We start from the raw sequence: 21,536 nt of genomic DNA on the forward strand, positions 1-21,536 counted from the left end.
TGAGTGCGGCCTCAACCGGGACCTGGGATTCATGTCGCATTACATTCATCCCCTACCATCTGGCCTGCGAAATCCTACCAACTGTCCTGGCTTGACACAATTCACACCTCTTTAACCTGGGGTTACCCCATCTCTGGATCTGTAAAGATTTAATCACCTGCTAATGCTCGCATTCCAAGCATTGTTTGGCATCTTTGAATTTGTCTATATATGTGTTTCTGGAACATACTTCTTCATTCACCTGAGGAAGGAGCAGTGCTCCGAAAGCTAGTGACATCGAAACAAACCTGTTGGACTTTAACCTGGTGTTGTAAGACTTTGTACTGGGAATTTGAGTGTAACAAATCAAGGGCTAAAAAAGCACCTCCTCCCACCCAGCCTCGAATTCCCACCTAGCTTCAAATTCCCAGCTCCAGGCTGCTCACACCACTGGCCTGTTCAGCGTCTACAGGTTGTGATTTTCCAATTAGGAAGCTGTCCCCACCGCCTCGCACAGAGGGGGCGGCCAGGCGCACGCGCGCGCGGAGCCGGGCGGCCAGGCGCACGCGCGCGCGGAGCCGGGCGGCCAGGCGCACGCGCACTGAGAGGGGGTGGAGCAAGTGGCTGCTCCTGGGGCCCAAACTGATGTGGAGTAGGAGCGGCCGCTTGTTGGGGCTGACTTTGCCCCCAGGTGTCTCTGTTATCCTGCGGAGAGGGGAGAGTCTCTGTCTACCGAATAGCTGCAGGAGTGACTCCAGACTGAAGGTGGTCGAGGCGCTGTCAGGAGCGGCGGTCGAAGAGCAGGAGGTCCAGATCCAGGTAGCCATCGGCTCCAGGGTATAGAGAGGGTGGCAGGCCGGGTTTTGGGGTAAGGACCTGTGTCCCAACACCCATGAAATCAATTAGCTCATCCTTTCAGGGCGTTTATAATTGATGTTTTCTGGCGTTAAAATGATTTGGTTAAGTAGTTCTTGGGCTGGAACCGAAGAAGTGTGTGGAAGATGAGGACATTAAGAGTCGTTCAGAGTTTGTTCAGAATCAGTTGAAAGAGAAAGCAGAGGCACTGTACTCTGAAAGAAGAGAAATTACCTGAAACTGGCAGGCAGCATTTGCAAAAGAGAATGGAAAACACAAGAACAGAAATGAGGACGCGAAGGATAGAGCCTTCTGGAAGGGGAGATTAGGATGCAAAATAAAAATACGTATTGAGACCCCATGTGAGGCATTGCAATGGAAGCCAGTGCAAAAGACGAGCAAGAACTGAGTTAGCAAAAAATGAGGCGTTGGAAGATGTGGGATAAAGGTAATGCTAAAATAAAACCAAATGTTTTAGTAAACTCCAATAACAACACTTCAGCCTCCCTTAATGCCCGTTGTATCTGGTTGTTTTGAAAAAGGTGGTTATTGATGCACATTTAAGAGGTGAGCCTGCATTTGAAAGACATGATTGCTGACGAGATATGCAACAATTGATACGTTTTTGCTTAGTTTAAAAATGTACAATATGTAGCTTCTAACAAGTGTAAGCCACACTGAGCATCACTGAATCTTAAATTGGTTTTCAGTGTAATTCTTTAAGCAATTCGGATTGTTTAGTATGTATTGTCCAATCGCAGAATCACATCTTTGTTTTGAGTTTTGCATCATGGGCTGGTTGGGCACAGTCTGTACTTTGCCTGTTTCAAAAAGCTGAAGGCACCTATATACCTGGCATACTGGCGCTGAAATTCATACATCACATTGCTAATTTGTGTGGGACGTTTTTTTTGACGCAATATCCTATTCATAGCGAATGCCACTTGTGTTGCTGCTGCATGGTAACAAGTAACAGCATGTAAAGGCTAACTTCATCCATTGCTCACATTTTTGAGCCACCTTCCCCATCCAAGGTTATCTGAGTCATTCCTTGGTTCATTCCCAAGGACAATGCCTTGATAAACCAGAGTTGACTTGCCTGATTTGTATTTGAACAAAGCTTGGTAGTTAACTGTTCTGTGCTGCATTATCCATGGCAACATATCCACCAATTAGAGACTACTTGCCAACCAATCCGCATACTTCTCTCGTGTAGTATAAATTCCTGTTACTGTGGAAAATTCTTGTGAGCTATTCTTATAAGTGCAAGACGAAAAGCTTTGATAGCAGGTCTCAGACACAAATATTAAGCAGCCTCTTTGGAATTCTGTGGTCTTAAGCCTGACATCGATGTTTCCACAGGTTTCTTTATATTACTCAAAAGTACTTGAGAGGGTATACAAAAATTACTTTGGTGTGACTCCTAGATCGGAGATACTCAACACATTGAAAAATTCCCAGGCAAAGTGATTTTAGGAATTTATCATTGAATATGATTTTCACACTAGCACATTTTATAAATCAACTTCAATTTCTTTTTAACAAAAACAAAATTTGGATTGTCCAGTTGTCTTCAAAAATGTAGAAAATGTAATGTCATCTTAAGATCACATTAGATCACATAAGTAATATATGTTATAAGTTATATCTGCAGCTTGGCCCGAGTCATTTAATACCTACCAGCGAATACAATACTGCCTGTCTGCCACATTTAGTCCTGTACCTGCATTTCAGCACTAAAGGTTAAGTTTTGGAAGGAAACTTAAATTCTGGACGTCAAAATAAATTGGACTTTCGGTGGCGGCCATAAGGTGAACCGTCGCACAAGGTGATTCCTGCTTGGGAATTCCATTTTTGGCACTTTTTACCTGTTTAACAGATGTTGTTTGGGAAGAAAAGTGGTGTCATTTGAGAGTTTTGGTTCGTTCTTTGGCTTGTGATGTCTGGAGGTTATAATACAAGAACAAGTCAAACAAGGCGTCCTCATCTGACTTGTAAGGCCCTTGTGTCACAGGAGGGGCACAAATGGCGGACGTCCCTGTGTCGTCATTGCCCTCTCAGTGGTCAACTGAGAGGATGGTGGAATTCCCAACAGAGGAGTTTAAGAAACAGACAAGCAGTCTCTGTTGACCTGGCGAAGAAAATTGAGGTGGCGGTGGCACCATTTGTGTAACTTTGACAGGGTGGAACATGGCTGGAGGTACAGGGGTCAACGAATCAAAAGGTGGAGGAAACGGTTATGGGCCATTGTGATCAGATTGTCTCTTTGGAGGCAGAGGTAGCATTTTTGGCGGAGAGACAGAAGATATTGAAGGCCAAGGCCGATGACCTGGAGAATCATCTGAATTTGAGGATCAGGGGCTGCCAGAGGGCATAGAAGGTGCGACTGCCACAGATTATGTGACGAAGATGTTTGGGTAGCTGGTGGAGGAGGGGGTCTTCGCAAACCCAACCAGATGTGGATCGTGCCCACCAGTTTTTTTTTAAATTATATTTTATTCAAATTTTTCGGCCAAACAGAACCGCACAAAGGTTTTCCCTTTTTACAGCAATAAGACAATATAAATAACAGTGACCGTTTTTTAACAAATAGATAAATAATATCTAAACTAAATGGCAACTGCCATAACAAAAATAATATCTCTCCCAAATAATAAAATCAAACAATCCAATATATATAACCAAGTACAAATATCTATACAAAAACACCCCTGACAACCCACCTGAGCCCCCCCCCCCCTCCCCCCTGGGTTGATGCTGTTACCTTCCCCATTTCCTTTATCATTCTGCGAGGTAGTTAATGAACGGTTGCCACTGCCTGGTGAACCCCTGAGCCAAACCCCTTAATGCAAACTTCATCCGTTCTAGTTTTATAAACCCTGCCATGTCGTTTATCCAGGTCTCCACGCCCGGGGGTTTGGCTTCCTTCCACAGATGCAATATCCTTCGCCGGGCTACTAGGGACGCAAAGGCCAAAACATCAGACTCTCTTGCCTCCTGCACTCCCGGCTCTTCTGCAACCCCAAATATAGCCAACCCCCAGCTTGGCTCGACCCGGACCCCCACCACCTTCGAAAGCACATTCGCCACCCCCACCCAGAACCCCTGCAGTGCCGGGCATGACCAAAACATGTGGGTGTGGTTTGCTGGGCTCCTCGAGCATCTACCCCGTTAAATTTACTGAGCCTTGCTCCGGTCATATGCGCCCTGTGCAAAACCTTGAATTGTATCAGGCTAAGCCTGGCGCACGAGGACGAAGAGTTTACCCTACGTAGGGCATCTGCCCACAGCCCCTCTTCAATCTCTTCCCCCAGCTCTTCTTCCCATTTTCCCTTCAGCTCATCCACCATGATCTCCCCCTCGTCTCTCATTTCCCTGTATATATCCGACACCCTACCATCCCCCACCCATGTCCCTGAGATCACTCTATCCTGAATCTCCTGCGTCGGGAGCTGCGGGAATTCCCTCACCTGTTGCCTCGCAAAAGCCCTCGGCTGCATGTACCGAAATGCATTCCCTTGGGGCAACCCATATTTTTCCGTCAGCGCTCCCAGACTCGCAAACGTCCCGTCTAAGAACAGATCCCTCAGTTGCCCAATCCCAGCTCTCTGCCATGCTCTAAATCCCCCATCTATTCTCCCCGGGACAAACCTATGATTATTCCTTATCGGGGACCGCACCGAGGCTCCTGTCATTCCCCTATGCCGTCTCCACTGCCCCCAAATTTTCAGTGTTGCCACCACCACTGGACTTGTGTATTTCTTCGGGGAGAACGGCAACGGCGCCGTCGCCAGTGCTTGTAGGCTGGTTCCTTTGCAGGACGCCATCTCCAATCTCTTCCACGCCGCTCCCTCCCCTTCTCCCATCCACTTACACACCATTGAGATATTGGCGGCCCAATAATACTCACTTAAGCTCGGTAGTGCCCCCCCTATCCCTGCTACGCTGCAAAAAAAACCTCCTCACTCTCGGGGTCTTCCCAGCCCACACAAAACTCATAACACTTTTCTCAATTTTCTTGAAAAAAGCCTTCGTGACCATCACCGGGAGGCACTGAAACACACAAAGGAATCTCGGGAGGACTACCATTTTGACCGCCTGCACCCTACCCACCAGTGACAGCGGCACCATGTCCCATCTCTTAAAATCCTCCTCCATCTGCTCCACCAATCATGTTAGATTAAGCCTATGTAAGGTTCCCCAACTCCTGGCTATCTGAATCCCTAAGTACCGGAAATCTCTTGTTACCTTCCTCAGTGGTAAATCATCTATTCCCCTGCTCTGCTCCCCCGAATGCACCACAGACAACTCACTCTTCCCCATATTCAATTTGTACCCCGAGAATTCCCCAAACTCCCTGAGTGTCCGCATTATCTCAGGCATCCCCTCCACCGGGTCCGCAACATACAGCAATAAATCATCTGCATACAATGATACCCGGTGTGCTTCTCCTCCCCTGAGTACTCCTCTCCACCTCCTGGAGCCCCTCAGTGCTATGGCCAGGGGCTCAATTGCCAATGCAAACAGTAACGGAGACAGGGGACACCCCTGCCTCGTCCCTCTATAAAGACGGAAGTAGTCAGACCTCTGCCTGTTCGTGACCACACTTGCCACCGGGGCCCTATATAGCAGCTGTACCCATCCAATAAACCCTTTTCCAAAGCCAAATCTCCTCAACACTTCCCACAGATAATCCCACTCCACTCTGTCGAATGCTTTCTCGGCGTCCATCGCCACCACTATCTCCGCCTCCCCCTCTGATGGGGGCATCATCATCACCCCAGCAGCCTCCGTATGTTCGTGTTCAGCTGTCTCCCCTTAACAAACCCGGTTTGATCCTCGTGGACCACCCCGGGACACAATCCTCTATCCTCGTCGCCATCACCTTGGCCAGGAGCTTAGCATCGACGTTCAAAATGGAAATGGGCCTGTAGGACCCACACTGCAGCGGGTCTTTATCCTTCTTCAAAAGTAGCGATATCGTCGCCTCTGACATAGTCGGGGGCAACTTCCCCCTTTCCCTGGCCTCGTTAAAGGTTCTCGTCAAAAGCGGGGCCAGTAGGTCCATATATTTCCTATAAAATTCCACCGGGAACCCATCCGGTCCCGGGGCCTTCCCCGCCTGCAAGCTCCCAATCCCCTTTACCACCACCTCCATCTCAATCTGTGTTCCCAGTCCCGCCCTCTCCTGCTCCTCCACCTTCAGGAATTCCAGCTGATCCAGGAAACACATCATTCCCTCCTTCCCTTCCGGGGGCTGAGCCTTATATAACCTCTCATAGAATGCCTTAAACACCCCGTTCACTCTCTCCGCTCCCCGTTCCATCTCTCCCTCCTCATCTCTCACCCCACCTATCTCCCTCGCCGCTCCCCTCTTCCTCAATTGGTGGGCCAGTAGCCGACTCGCCTTTTCTCCATACTCGTACTGTACACCCTGTGCCCTCCTCCACTGTGCCTCTGCCTTACCCGTGGTCAGCAGGTCAAATTCCACATGTAACCTTTGTCTTTCCCTGTACAGTCCCTCCTCCAGTGCCTCTGCATATTGCCTGTCCACCCTCAGAGGTTCTTTCAACAATCGCTCCCTTTCTTTACCCTCTTGCTTCCCTTTATGTGCCCTTATGGATATCAGTTCCCCTCTGCCCACCGCCTTCAACGCCTCCCAGACCACTCCCACCCGAACCTCTCCGTTGTCATTAAGCTCCAAGTACCTTTCGATACACCCCCTCACCCTTAGACATACCCCACAACCGCCAATAAGCCCATATTCATTCTCCAGATTGGGTGCGGTTCTTTTTCCTCTCCTACCTCCAGGACTACCCAAGGTGGAGTGTGGTCCGAAATGGCTATGGCCGTATACTCCGTCCCTGTCACCTTCGGAATCCGTGCCCTTCCCAAGACAAAAAAGTCTATCCGTGAATATACCTTGTGAACATGGGAGAAAAATGAGAACTCCTTACTCCTAGGCCTAATAAATCTCCAGGGGTCTACTCCTCCCATCTGCTCCATAAAGTCCTTGAGCACCCTGGCCGCTGCCGGCCTCCTCCTGGTCCTGGACCTCAACCGGTCCAGCCCTGGATCAAGCACCGTATTGAAGTCTCCCCCCATTACCAACTTTCCCGCCTCCAGGTCCAGGATATGCCCCAACATACGCCTCATAAAGTTTGCATCATCCCAGTTCGGGGCGTATACGTTCACCAGAACCAACGCCTCCCCTTGCAATCTGCCACTCACCATCACGTATCTACCCCCACTATCCGCCACTATGGTCTTTGCCTCAAACAGTACCCGTTTCCCCATTAATTTTTTTTTAATAAATGTTTTATTGAAAATTTTTTCCCAAACAATAATTTTTCCCCTCTTACAAAGCAAACGCAACAATAACAATACAGAAATTTTAAACAATACACAAGTAACAAAACCCCTTTATCTTTGACCTAAACTAAAACCCCCCCCCTCCCCCTGGGTTGCTGCTGCTGGTCATCTGTCTTCCCTCTAACGTTCCCCTAGGTAGTCGAGAAATGGCTGCCACCGCCTGGTGAACCCTTGAGCCGATCCTCTCAGGGCAAACTTTATCTGCTCCAGTTTAATGAACCCCGCCATATCATTTACCCAGGCCTCCAGTCCGGGGGGTTTCGCCTCCTTCCACATGAGAAGGATCCTGCGCCGGGCTACTCGGGACGCAAAGGCCACAACGTCGGCCTCTTTCGCCTCCTGCACTCCCGGCTCTTCCGCAACTCCAAATAGAGCTAACCCCCAGCCTGGTTTGTCCCGGGCCTTCACCACCCGCGAAATCACTCCCGTCACTCCCTTCCAATACCCTTCCAGTGCCGGGCATGCCCAAAACATATGTGCGTGGTTTGCCGGGCTCCCGCCACACCTCCCACATTTGTCCTCCACTCCAAAGAACCTGCTCAATCTTGCTCCCGTTATGTGTGCTCTATGTAGCACCTTAAATTGAATCAGGCTAAGCCTGGCGCATGAGGAAGAGGAATTTACCCTGCTTAGGGCATCAGCCCACATACCCTCCTCTATCTCCTCCCCTAGTTCTTCTTCCCACTTTCCTTTTAGTTCGCCCACCGACTCCTCCCCCTCTTCCCTCATCTCTCGGTAAATCTCTGACACCTTGCCCTCTCCGACCCACACCCCTGAAAGCACCCTGTCCTGTATCCCCTGTGTCGGGAGCAACGGAAATTCCCTCACCTGTTGTCTAGTAAATGCCCTCACCTGCATATATCTCAAGAAATTTCCCCGGGGCAAGTTATACTTTTCCTCCAATGCTCCCAAGCTCGCAAAAGTCCCATCTATAAATAAATCTCCCACCCTCCTAATTCCCAACTGGAACCAGCTCTGAAATCCTCCATCCATTCTTCCTGGGGCGAACCTATGGTTGTTCCTGATTGGGGACCCCACCAGGGCTCCCCGCACCCCTCTCTGTCGCCTCCACTGTCCCCAGATATTCAATGTTGCCGCCACCACCGGGTTCGTGGTAAACTTTTTAGGTGAGATCGGTAGCGGCGCCGTCACCAGCGCCTCTAAACTCGTCCCTTTACAGGACTTTCTCTCCAGTCTTTCCCACGCCGCTCCCTCACCCTCCATCATCCATTTACGTATCATTGCCACATTGGCGGCCCAATAGTAATCGCCCAAGTTCGGTAGTGCCAATCCTCCTCTGTCCCTACTACGCTGAAGGAACCCCCTCCTTACTCTCGGAACTTTCCCTGCCCACACGAAGCTCGTGATGCTCCTGTCTATTTTATTAAAAAAGGTCTTGGTGATTAGTATAGGGAGACATTGAAATACAAATAAGAACCTCAGGGGGACCATCATCTTAATTGCTTGCACCCTGCCCGCCAGCGATAGAGGCTGCATGTCCCACCTCTTGAAGTCCTCCTCCATTTGTTCTACCAACCGTGTCAGATTAAGTCTGTGCAAGGTTCCCCAGCTCCTAGCGATCTGAATCCCCAGGTATCGGAAGTTTCTTTCCACTTTCCTTAGAGGCAAGCCTTCTATCTCTCTACTCTGGTCCCCTGGATGTATCACAAATAATTCACTCTTCCCCATGTTTAGCCTATACCCCCGAGAAATCCCCGAACCCCCTCAAAATTCGCATAACCTCTATCATTCCCCCCGCTGGGTCCGACACGTATAACAATAGGTCATCCGCATATAACGAGACTCGGTGTTCTTCTCCCCCTCTAATCACCCCTCTCCATTTCCTGGAGTCTCTCAACGCCATGGCCAGAGGTTCAATTGCCAACGCGAACAACAATGGAGACAGCGGGCATCCCTGTCTTGTTCCCCTATATAGTCGGAAATACTCCGATCTATGTCGACCTGTAACTACGCTTGCCGTTGGAGCCCCATAAAGAAGTCTAACCCAGCTAATAAACCCGTTCCCAAACCCAAACCTCCTTAACACTTCCCATAAATACTCCCACTCCACCCTATCAAATGCCTTCTCTGCGTCCATTGCCGCCACTATCTCTGCCTCCCCCTCCACTGGGGGCATCATTATCACCCCTAATAGTCGTCGCACGTTAACATTCAGTTGTCTCCCTTTTACGAACCCTGTCTGGTCTTCGTGCACCACCCCCGGGACACAGTCCTCTATCCTCGATGCCAGTACCTTTGCCAACAATTGGCGTCCACGTTCAACAATGAAATGGGTCTATAGGACCCGCACTGCAACGGATCTTTATCCCTCTTCAAAATTAACGATATCGTCGCCTCCGACATCGTCGGGGGTAGAGTCCCCCCTTTCCTGGCCTCATTGAACGTCCTCACCATCAACAGGGCCAACAAGTCCACATATTTTCTGTAATACTCCACCGGGAACCCGTCTGGTCCTGGGGCCTTCCCTGCTTGCATGCTTCCCAGTCCCTTAATAACCTCGTCCACCCCAATCGGTGCCCCCAGGCCTACCACCCCCCGCTCCTCCACTTTCGGGAACCTCAATTGATCCAGGAACTGCCGCATCCCCTCCTCTCCCTCTGGGGGTTGAGACCTATACAGTTCCTCATAGAAGGTCTTGAACACCTCATTTATCTTTCCTGCCCTTCGCACCGTGTCTCCCCTTTCGTCTCTAATTCCTCCTATCTCCCTCGCTGCTGCCCTCTTTCGCAATTGATGAGCCAACAGGCGACTCGCCTTTTCCCCATATTCATACCTCCTCCCCTGTGCCTTCCTCCACAGTACCTCCGCCTTTCTGGTGGTCAGAAGGTCAAATTCCGTCTGGAGTCGTCTCCTCTCCCTGTACAATTCCTCCTCCGGGGTCTCTGCAAATTCCCTATCCACCCTTAAAATCTCCCCCAGTAACCTTTCCCTTTCCTTGGCCTCTGTTTTCCTTTTGTGGGCCCCAATGGAGATCAGCTCTCCTCTGACCACCGCTTTTAGTGCTTCCCATACCACTCCCACAGGGACCTCGCCGTCGTCATTGACCTCCAGATATCTCTCAATACACCCCCGCACTCTTGCACACACTCCCTCATCCGCCATCAGTCCCACATCTAATCGCCAGATTGTTCTCTGCTCCCTTTCCTCTCCTAATTCCAGGTCCACCCAATGTGGGGCATGATCCGAAACCGCTATGGCTGAGTACTCAGCTTCTTCCACCCTAGAGATCAACGACCTTCCCAAAACAAAAAAATCTATCCGGGAGTACACTTTATGGACATGGGAGAAGAAGGAAAACTCCCTAGCCCTAGGTCTAAGAAATCGCCATGGATCCACTCCCCCCATTTGGTCCATAAACCCCTTAAGTACCTTGGCCGCTGCCGGCCTTCTTCCGGTCCTTGAGCTGGATCTATCTAGCCCCGGGTCCAGCACCGTATTAAAGTCCCCCTCCTAAAATCAAGTTTCCTACCTCCAGGTCCGGTATACGCCCCAGCATCCGTCTCATAAATCCCGCATCGTCCCAGTTTGGGGCATACACGTTAACCAACACGACCTCCATTCCCTCCAGCCTGCCACTCACCATTACATATCTACCTCCGCTATCTGCTACGATGTTCTTTGCTTCAAATGCGACCTGTTTCCCCACCAAAATGGCCACCCCTCTATTCTTTGCGTCCAGTCCTGAGTGGAACACCTGTCCCACCCATCCTTTCCTTAGCCTAACTTGGTCCGCCACCTTTAGGTGCGTCTCTTGGAGCATAACCACGTCTGCCCTTAGTCCTTTCAAATGCGCGAGCACTCTGGCCCTTTTTATCGGTCCGTTCAGGCCTCTCACGTTCCACGTGATCAGCCTCACTAGGGGGCTACCTGCCCCCCTCCCGTGTCGACTAGCCATTACCTTCTCTAGGCCAGTCCCATATCCCGCCTCCGCGCTCCCGCTCGCTCCCCCAGCGTCGCACACCATCCCCGCCCACCCACTCTTTAGCCATTTCCTTTTGGATTTCCGCAGCAGCAACCCAGTTGTCCCCCCCCCCTCCCCCCCTCCCCGCTAGATCTCTTTCTAGCATGATTGCTCCCCCATATTACTTCCGTAAGTCAGCTGACTTCAACTGACCCCGGCTACTCCTGCTCACTCCTCGACCCCCCCCATGTGGGGAACTCCCATCCGCCTTGCGCCTGTCTTCCCGCCTTATTCTTTCTGGTGCGGGAACATCCCTTTACCTGACCCGCCTCTTATGGCGCAGCTCCCTTTCCCCTCCCCCTCCCCTTCCCCATTCTCCAACTATGTCCCGTCTTTCCCCCCTCACCGGCGCCCACATTTCCCCAATGTCTCCCCCCCTTCCCTGTTTACTTCTCAATTAACTTCCACCTTAACATTAACAATAACATTTCCTGCAGCATCAGTCCCTCAGTTCCGATCCAATTTCTCTTCTTTGATGAAGGTCCATGCTTCCTCCGCCGTCTCGAAATAATGGTGTCTCTCCTGATACGTGACCCATAGTCTTGCCGGCTGCAGCATCCCGAACTTCACCTTCCTTTTATGCAACACTTCTTTGGCTCGGTTGAAGCTCGCCCTCCTTCTCGCCACCTCCGCACTCCAATCCTGGTATACCCGTACCACTGCAATCTCCCATCTGCTACTCCGCACCTTTTTAGCCCATCTCAGGACCTCTTCTCTATCCTTAAGGCGGTAAGATCGCACGATTATCGCCCTGGGTGGTTCTCCCGCTTTTGGTCTTCTCGCCGGAATCCGATTTGCCCACTCCACCTCCAAGGGGCCCGTAGGGGCCTCAGCACCCATCAGTGAGCTCAGCATCGTACTTGCGTACGCTCCACAGTCCACTCCTTCCGCACCCTCAGGGAGACCCAGTATCCGAAGGTTCTTCCTTCGCGCTCCATTTTCTAGGGCTTCGATCCTTTCAGTACACTTTTTATGAAGTGCCTCGTGCGTCTGTGTCTTAACCGCCAGGCCCAGGATCTCGTCCTCAATATCTGTCACCTTCTGCTCCACCACACGGAGCTCTGTCTCCTGGGTCTTTAATGTCTCCTTGAGCCCCTCAATTGCCTGTAGCAACGGGGTCAGCACCTCCCTCTTCAGCAGCTCCACGCACCGTCTCACAATTTCATGCTCAGGCCCCCATGTCGCCTGCGCTTTCTCCGCCGCCATCTTGTACTTCTCTCTTTCTGACCCTTTGGTCGACGATTCCTCGCGCTGCAGCCGCCGCCGCCAACAACGGTTTTTTCCTCCTTCGTTTGGGGGGGACTCCCTTCTCACACGCCCCACACCGGGTTGCGTCGTCGAAAAATTCCCCGTTGGGGCTCTTAAAAGAGCCCGAAGGTCCGTCGGAGCTGGAGCCGCCGAAGCGTGCGGCTAGCTAGGCATCACCGCAACCGGAAGTCCCTTCAGTGGCCTTGATGAGGTCTTTTCACAGTTGTTCCCTCTGCTGCTAGAATTCACTTTTGATACAGGCCCTCAGGTCAGCTTGCAGCTTTAAGCTTGCCCTTCCCCCGCCTGCATGCTGGAAGAGGCCCTGTTTATCCTGCAGCTGCAGCCAAATCTTTTACTGTTTCTGCGTGTGTCTGGCAACCAAGAGACATACCCTTCCTGGGGGACACTGTCAGGGGAATATTGCAGCCTTCTTCCCACACCGGGAAATGTCAAACAAATGCCGTGGGGGCCCTGTAAAAGAGCCCAAAAGTCCGTTCCAAGCAGGAGCTGCCGAATATGCGACCTAGCTCTGCATAGCCGCACCCGGAAGCCCGTTTCCCCATTAAGATAGCCACCCCCCTATTCTTCGCATCTAAACCCGAATGAAACACCTGCCCCACCCATCCTTTACGTAGTCTGACCTGGTCTATCAGTTTCAAGTGCGTCTCCTGCAACATAACCACATCTGCCTTTAATTTCTTTAGGTGTGCGAGTACCCGTGCCCTTTTAATCGGCCCGTTCAGCCCTCTCACGTTCCACGTGATCAGCCGGGTTGGGGGGCTCTTTACCCCCCCCCCCCCTTGTCGACTAGCCATCCCCTTTTTTAACCCAACTCCTCACCCGGTTCCCACGTAACCTGTATATCCCACCGACGGTGCCCCCCCGTCTTGACCACCCCGTCCCATAACAGCTCCCCCTTCTCCTTAGCAGCAGCAACCCAGTTAACTCCCCCCCCCCCCCCCCCCCCAACTAGATCCCCCATTAGCGTAGTTGCACCCCCCATGTTGCTCCCAGAAGTCAGCGAACTCTGGCTGACCTCGGCTTCCCCCTTTGCCCTCGGCCCCTCACTGTGCGAGGCCCCCTCCTTCCTGCGTCCCTGTTCCTGCCACAATTACCATAACGCGGGAGCAAAGCCCGCGTTTCCCACTCGGCCCCGCCCCTGATGGCGCATTTCCCTTCTCCTTCCCCTTTCCTTCCCACCGGCGCCCACAGTTCCTCATGCCCCCCCCCCCCCCAACGAGGGGAAGAGAGAAAAGTTACAGGGTCGAAGAATTAACAAATTGAAAAATCATCTCCCCCCCCCCCCCCCCTTCCCCTTCCTCGTCCCACATAGTCACCCCACCACTTTGTCCCAGAAGCTCTTCCTCTCGCCAAACTATTCCAGCTTCTCGTCCACAATGAATGTCCACGCCTCTTCTGCCGTCTCAAAGTAGTGGTGCTTTCCTTGGTGTGTGACCCACAGTCTCGCCGGTTGCAACGTTCCAAATTGAACCTTCTTTTTTTGAAGCACCGCCTTAGCCCGATTGAAACTTGCCCTCCTTCTCGCCGCCTCCGCACTCCAATCCTGGTAGACGCGGATCACCGCGTTCTCCCACCTACAGCTCCGAGTTTTCTTCGCCCATCTGAGGGCAGTCTCTCTGTCTTTGTAGCGGAGAAACCTCACCACTATAGCTCGAGGTATTTCTCCAGTCTTTGGTCTTCGCGCCAGAACTCGATAGGCTCCCTCCACCTCCAGGGGGCCACCCAGGACTCTTAAATTTTTCCTCCTCGAATTATTCTCCAGTGCTTCCAACCTCTCCACATACCTTTTGTGCTGTGCCTCGTGCGTCTCTGTCTTCACCACCAGGCCCTGTATTTCATCTTCGTTTTCAGCAGTCTTTGCCTTCACGACCCGAAGCTCCAGCTCCTGGGTCCTCTGCTCCTCCTTTAGCCCTTCAATCGCCTGTAATATCGGGGCCAACACCTCCTTCTTCAACTCCTTCTTCAGCTCTTCCACACAGCGCCGCAGGAATTCTTGTTGCTCCGGGCCCCATAACAAACGGCCACCTTCCGACGCCATCTTGCTTCGAGCTTCCCTTCCTTGCCGCTGCTCTAGAGGATCTTCTGCAATCCGGCCGCTATCCTCTCCTTTTTCCATGTGTATCCGGGGGGATTCCCTTCTAGTTTACCGCAAAGTGATTTTGGCCGTTTAAATTGCCATATGGGCTCCTATCAAGAGCCCAAAAGTCTGTTCCAACGGGAGATGCCGAAACGTGCGACTCAGCTGGTCATTGCCGCACCCGGAAGCGCGCCCACCAGTTGTTGAGACAGAAGCCCAGGTCTGGGGAGCTACCGCAGGTGATTATAGTCCAACTCCACAGATACTTGGATAAGGAAAGGATCCTGAGGTGGACGAAGGACTCTAGAATGTAGATGGGAGGGCCATTCTGTCAGAATTTTATCAGGATGTCGGGGCAGCACTGGTAAAAATGTGTGCAGGGCTTAACCAGGCCAAGGCGGCTCTTTATAAGAGCAAAGTGCTTTTTGGACTAGTGTACCCAGCTCGCCTTCGGGTCATGTTCAGAGACAGGGATCACAATTTCGACACATCGGAGGGGGCGATGATCTTGTAAAGTAGCATGGACTGGGGAGCATTGCATGAAGTTGTTGGTTGCACCTGAGTGTAGTTTTTGGATGTTTTTTGCTATTTTTCTTTTTTCTGGAAATTTGGTTCTTTGTTTTTTTTTATTGTATTGTTGGAAATGTTTTTGGGGAGAGCAATTGGGTGTGTGTATATATTTTTCCTTCCTAGAATGTTTGATATTAAAGTTGGATTTGGGGAGAGGTTTGCTGGTCAACTGTTTGTATAACTTTGATTTTTCTTCCCCCAGGTGGGCAGTTATGCTAGTTAATGGGAGTGAAGTGAGGGCGAGAGCTGTGGCTGGTTGCCTGATGGGAGGTGTTTTTTTTTGGGTTTTTTTTGCTTCATTTGTTCGTTAAGGTAACAAACCGAGGTTGGTTGTTTTTTGGGGGGGGTGGGAGAGAGGGGGGTGGGGTTTCTGTTGGTGTTGGGTGGGTTGTTTGGTGCCGGGGTAGGGGTGGGGGGGGGGGGGTGCAGATTGCTTACAATGAGGGTTTCTTTGTTCATGTACTGGCTTGAGGAGGGTGACGGTAGCCATCTTGGGTGGACCTGGAGCCGGTACAAGCTGGGTCCTGTTGACCTTCCTTGGCGGTGGTATATGGCTGGTCATAGTAAGGGCGGGGGGAGGAGCTGCTGGTGTTCATGGAACAGATGGCGTTGTGGACCCATGCAGCTTTAGATACCGAGGAAGGAGGTGTTTTCCTTCTTTATGCATGTGCACCAGATCTACTCCTATATTGATTTCTTTGTAGTGGGGAGGTCGGTGCACCCCAGGGTAGTGGGGGCGAGGTCTCAGCGATTGCAATATCTGATCACCCTATGTGGATACGTGGTAGGAGACAGGCTGCGCTCAGCGACCCCAGTGGAGTTTGGATACGCCGCTGCTCACGGATAAGGTTTTTTTTATGAGAGGATATCTTTTCCTATTGGAGATTGTGTGGATTTTAATAAGAATGAGGAGGTCTCGCCTTCCACATTCTGGAAAGAATTGAAGGCGGCCGTCAGAGGGGAAATAATCTCATTCAAGGCCCATAGAGATACGTCTGGTAGGGTGGAGAGGCTGGTTCCATCCTTTCGGTGGACCGTCAATACTCTGCTGCTCCAACGGCGGAACTTTTAGCGGTGAGGAAGAAGCTACAGATGGAGTTTGTTGGTGTCCATGGGGAAGGTGGTGAGCCAACTTCGCCGTTTGGCAGAGTCGTTTTATGAGTACGGGGAGAAGGCCAGCCGTTTATTGGCTCAAGTTGAGGTGGCAGGCAACCTACAAGTTAAGGACTCAGGGTGAGAGTTGGTTTCTGTTCCAGAGAAGATCAAGAGGTATTTTGAGACCTTTTACCAGCTATACAAGCCTAAGCCTCCAGAGGCAGACTAGACTATGGTACAGTTTTTGGATGGGTTAGTCTTCTCAGTGGTGGAAAGAGAAAGAAGGCAGGAACTGCATGCGGTGTTCGGGCTGGAGGAAATTATGAACTGTATTCCTCCGATGCAATCGGGTAAGGCACCAGGCCCGGATGCATTTCCTGTGGAATTCTATAAACATGTCGCAACAATGTTAGGGCAACATATGTTGGACATGTTTAATGATTCTCTGTCCCAGGGGTGTTACTGGCTACACTGGTGCAGGCATCGATCTCCCTGATTTTGAAAAAAGGGCAAAGGTCCATGGAGTGTGGGTCATATAGGCCCATCTCTCTGTTGAATGCTAATGCAACGCTGTTGACTAAGCTGCTGGCAGCCCATTTGGAGGGGTGCCTGCCGGCGGTAATTTCTGAGGATCAGAGGAATTTGTTAAATGCCGGCAGTTGTTGGCCAACATTAGGAGACTTCTGAATGTGGTGCTGTCACCCTCCTTGGGGGTCGATCCTGAGATAATCACCTCCATGGATGAAGAAAACGTGTTTGACCAGGTGGAGTGGTGGTACCTTCTTGAGGTATTGGGGTGGTTTGGCTTTGGGTCTCAATTAATTTTGTGGGTTAGGCGTTGGTAGAGGGCCCCCACTGCGAGCGTCTGTACCAATGTACTGAGTTCGGGTACGTTCTCTTACACGGGTACGAAGCAGGGATGTCCACTTTCGCCTTTTCTATTTGCTTTGATGATTGAGCCGTTGGCCATCACACTTAGGTCATTGGCCGGGCAGAAGGGAATAGAGAGGGGGGCATAGTGTCCCTGTATGTGGACAATTTGTTGCTGTATGTCACAGACCCTCTTTTTTTTTAATGTGGGGAAGATAATGGTGGTGCTTAGGATGTTTGAGTTCTTCTCAGGATGTACACTGAACGTGGGTAGAGTGAGATTTTCCAGTGAATCTTTCAGGGAAGGGAGCTGATCTGGGGAGGCTACTGTTTCGGCTGACCAGGACTAGTTTTAGGTACTTGGGAATATGGATGGCTCAGGACTGGGCCTCGTTACACAAGTTGAACTTGGCCAGTCTGGTCATGGAGGTGAAGGTGGACTTAATGAGGTGGGATGCACACCTGTTGTCTTTGGCAGGAATGGTTCAGACAGTTAAGACAAACATTCCGAGGTTCTTGTTTGTATTTCAATGTCTCCCAGTCTTTCTTCCTAAATCTTTCTTTCGCAGGGTCAGCAAGTTAATTTAAATGTTTGTTTGTGGGGGTAAGGCCTCCTGGGTTCGAAGGGTTTTCTTGCTGCGGGATAGGTAGTCGGGGGAGTTGGCATTACCCAATTTGATGTATTATTACAGGGTGGCAAACATTGAGAAAGTGCAGGGGTGGTTTAAGGATCTGGGGTCATTATGGGGGTAGATGGAGGAGGCATTTTGTATCGGTTTGAGCTTGAGGGCACTTGTTACTGTTCCTCTTCTGTTCTCTTCGGCTAGTTTCTCTTCGAGCCCAGTGGTAATAGCCTCTCTGAGAATATGGAATCAATTCAGACAACATTTTAAATTATGTTGCTACTGGTGCTCATCTGTGGGAATCATAGGTTTGTACAGGCTGGGAAGGATTCACATATAAGATCTGGGAGAGGGAGGGAGTTGAGAGGGTTAGAGATTTGTTCATGGGGGGTATGTTTGCTGGGCTGGAGGAGTTAGTGGAGAAGTTCCATTTCTAGGGATGGAATGTTTTTAGGTATTTGTAGATGCGGAACTTTGTGCGTAAGAAATTCTTTGTTTCCTAGCTTACTGGCGCCTTTACTTATGGATAAGGATCTTGGTGAGATTAGACATATATGGACAGACGATAGCGATGGAGAAGGCTTTGCTGGAGGAAATAAAGGGGAAATGGGAGGAAGAGTTGGGTTTGTTTTTTGAGAAGCGGGTGTGGAGTGAGATTCTGCACGGTCAATTTCACCTCCTCGTGTGCAAGGTTGAGTTTGGTACAGTTTAAAGTGCGTAGGGCTCACTTGAGGGGTGGGGGGGGGGGGCTGTCCTGGGTAAATCCGGGTTAGGTGGGGCTGGGTTGTGAGGTTATTTTTATAAAAAATTGTATAAATGTATTTGACTATTCTGTATGTTATAATTGAAAGATTTTCTGATTAAAAGTAGTTTTTAAAAAATCAACAGATTTTTGGGAAAGTACGAACATATAATAATTATTGGTGTCACAAGTGAGATTAACACTGCAATAAAGTTACTGTGAAAAGCCCCAAGTCGCCACACTCCGGCGCCTGTTCGGGTACACTGAGGGAGAATTCAGAAAGTCCAATTCACCTATCTTTCAGAGCACCTGTAGGAAACCTACGCAGACGGGGAAAATGTGCAGACTCCGCACAGACAGTGACCCAAGCTGGGAATTGAACCCGGGTCCCTGGTGCTGTGAAGCAATGAAGCAATAGTGCTAACCACTATGCTACCCTCATATGCAGTTCAAGCCCAGGTAAAATAATTTTAAATTATTTTGATTTCTATCCGGAAAATGAAAATTGGAAATAAATCAAATTTCTTGATGTTTTTTGAATATACAAGCTGGTTAAAAACTGACTCGATAGAGCACTTGTTATTTGTAAAGCTAAAACGTGGGTTTCTAACCAATAAAATGGTAATGCGAGTTAAGAGTCAGTAAATGAATCTGCAAAACCATGCGCATCGGAAAGTTGTCAGGCTAAATCTGTGGTCTGCTGTGTTAACCAGGGCGTGTGTTGTAGTGCTGCAGTTGGCCCCCCTTTCTATTGAGATTATGGTTAATGATCTTCGCTTGATGTGTGCATGCCAATATTTATTAAAGAGAAGGGTTTCTTTACAGAAGTGTTTTTGACTGCTGGTAATATTACATACAGGGCCTTTTTGTAACTCCAAAGAATAATTGTGTACTTAAAGAAACATCAGGTCATTTGTTGTATTTTTGCATTTTCTGATAAGAAAAATAGGTCTTTGGATGGTAGGGAAGAATTTTGGAGTGCATTACTGTAGTTACACCGTTGAGAATGAATGGAATATTGGCAGGAATACCACATGAAATTCCAATGAACTGATGTCCGATGCCTGAAATCAGGAGCTATTTGAGAAGCAGAAGCACGCTGAGGCTTTCCTATGGAAAATGGAGGACATGAATGGCATGGGGAGTTGACCATGAGATGAGATGCCAGTGGATGTGAGCAATGGCTTTGATAATTTGTAGTCTACATAGGCAGGTCCAATATACCCCAATGACTACAGCAGTTAAGAAGGCAGCTCATCACCACTTTCACAAAGGCATTTAAGGATGGACAAACTTGCCAGCAATGCTCACATCCCATGAATTAATGTAAAAATATTTATTATATGATGCCTTCAACATAATGTCCCAAGTCACTTCATAGAGGCATTATAATACAAAATATGACACCAAGCCACATGAGACGTCCGGGCAGATGATCCAGTGCTTTGTCATAGGTAGGTTTAAAGGATTGTTTTAAAGAAGGCATGCAAGGGAGAGAGGTGTAGAGATTTTGGGGAAGGAAATTCCAGAGTTCATGACCAAGGCAGCTGAAGGCAGGGCTAACAGTGGTGGAGTGATTAAAATCAGGGCTGCTCAAGCGGGTTGAATTAGAGGAGCACTATATCTCGGACTGAAGAAGTTTAGAGAAATAGGGAGGGGCCAGGCTAAGGAGGGATTTCAATACAAGGAGGAAAGTTTTGAAATTGTTGTGCTGAACCAGCAGTCATTTTAAGCCATTTTGTGAGTTAGGACACAGGCAGCAGAGCTTTGGATGACCTCCACTTTACGGTGGGTAGAATGTGGGAGATGAACCGTGATGAGGTCTAAAGATAAACAAAGGCATGAATCAGGGTTTCAGCAGCAGATAAATTGCTTGTGGTGAAGGTGCAGATACATGGTTAAAAACAAACCTTGTGGTGAGTTATGGCACCAAGGTTGCATCCAGCAGCCTGGTTTCAGCCTGACACATTTACCAGGGAGAGGGATGGAATCAGTGTGAGGGCAGAGTTTGTGGCAGGTACAAAGACAATGGCTTCAATCTTCCAAATATTCAATGGGAGGAAATTTCTGTTCGTTCAATACTGGACGTCAGATGAGTATTCTGATAATTTAGAGATGGTGGAGGGGTCAATAGAGGTGCCTTTGGGTAAGAACGAGGGTTGTCAGCATGCATGTGAAAATGAACTTGTTTTTAGATAATGTCACTGAAGGACAACGTACAGATGAGAAATAGGAGAAGGCCAAGGAAGGTAACTGAGAATGGGAAAAGAGAAGCCATTGAAAACAATACTTTGGCTACTATAAGGTAACAGAACCAGGTGTGTGCGGTCCCACCCAGTTCAGGACTGGTGCGGAGGCATTGTAGGAGGATGGTATGATCAACTGTTTCAAAGACTGTGGATAGGAAAGTTTGCCTTTGTCACAGTCAGATCAGATATATATGACTTTAATGAGAGCCATTTCAGTACAGTGGCCGAGGCAGAAATCCTATTCGAGTTATTTGAGCATGGAGTTCTTGGAAAAATGGGCATGGATTTGGGAGGCTGTAGCACTTTCAAGGACTATATGTGTATATATCTATTCTTGACACATATTTTGCATAACTTTAAATTCTTACCCATTTCTTTCTTTCACATCCCTCTTGCAAGTATAAACTTCTGTCTAACGCTCATTTTTCCTTCAAGGGCTGGGTACGGGCTGTACGTGTACAGAAGGAAATTACATTTTTGAATATTAATGATGGAAGTTCATTACAAAGTCTTCAAATAGTTGCACGCCCAGATTTAGATATCAGGTAAGGAAATTGACTTATTCCGCCCCCGCCCTTCCAAAATGTTGATTATATAGTGCATTATTTTATAAAGTTATGCACCTTCTTCCATGTCATGCATGTACAGGCTTTGGTGAAAATCTACACATTTGCAGTAAAGGGGACCTTTTGTTTTGTAACGCAAGAAGACCAGTTGGCCCATGTTCCTGCCAGCTGTCTGCAAGAGCAACTCGGCTAGTCCTACTGTGTTTAAGAAGAAATGTGCCTCCTTTTATATAGCAACTTATCACATCCTCCAGACGTCCCCAAATCACTTCTCCAGCAATGAATCA

At 49.4% G+C, this 21,536-nt stretch overlaps 1 protein-coding gene across 2 annotated transcripts in view; it reads left to right on the forward strand.

The window, feature by feature from the left end:
* Positions 1-581: 581 nt before the first annotated feature.
* nars2 (asparaginyl-tRNA synthetase 2, mitochondrial) overlaps positions 582-21,536 on the forward strand; it is a 113,704-nt gene continuing 92,749 nt past the window's right edge. The window contains exons 1-2 of one of the 2 annotated variants that reach the window (XM_072476565.1): positions 582-798; positions 21,119-21,228. In XM_072476565.1, coding sequence (XP_072332666.1) covers positions 625-798; positions 21,119-21,228 — 284 coding nt within the window. In that variant the 5' untranslated portion in view covers positions 582-624. The remainder of the gene's footprint in view (positions 799-21,118; positions 21,229-21,536) is intronic. The other variant, XM_072476566.1, reaches the window with a different exon arrangement.

The sequence above is a fragment of the Scyliorhinus torazame genome, chromosome 15, assembly GCF_047496885.1.
Source record: "Scyliorhinus torazame isolate Kashiwa2021f chromosome 15, sScyTor2.1, whole genome shotgun sequence".
Lineage (NCBI taxonomy): Eukaryota > Metazoa > Chordata > Chondrichthyes > Carcharhiniformes > Scyliorhinidae > Scyliorhinus > Scyliorhinus torazame.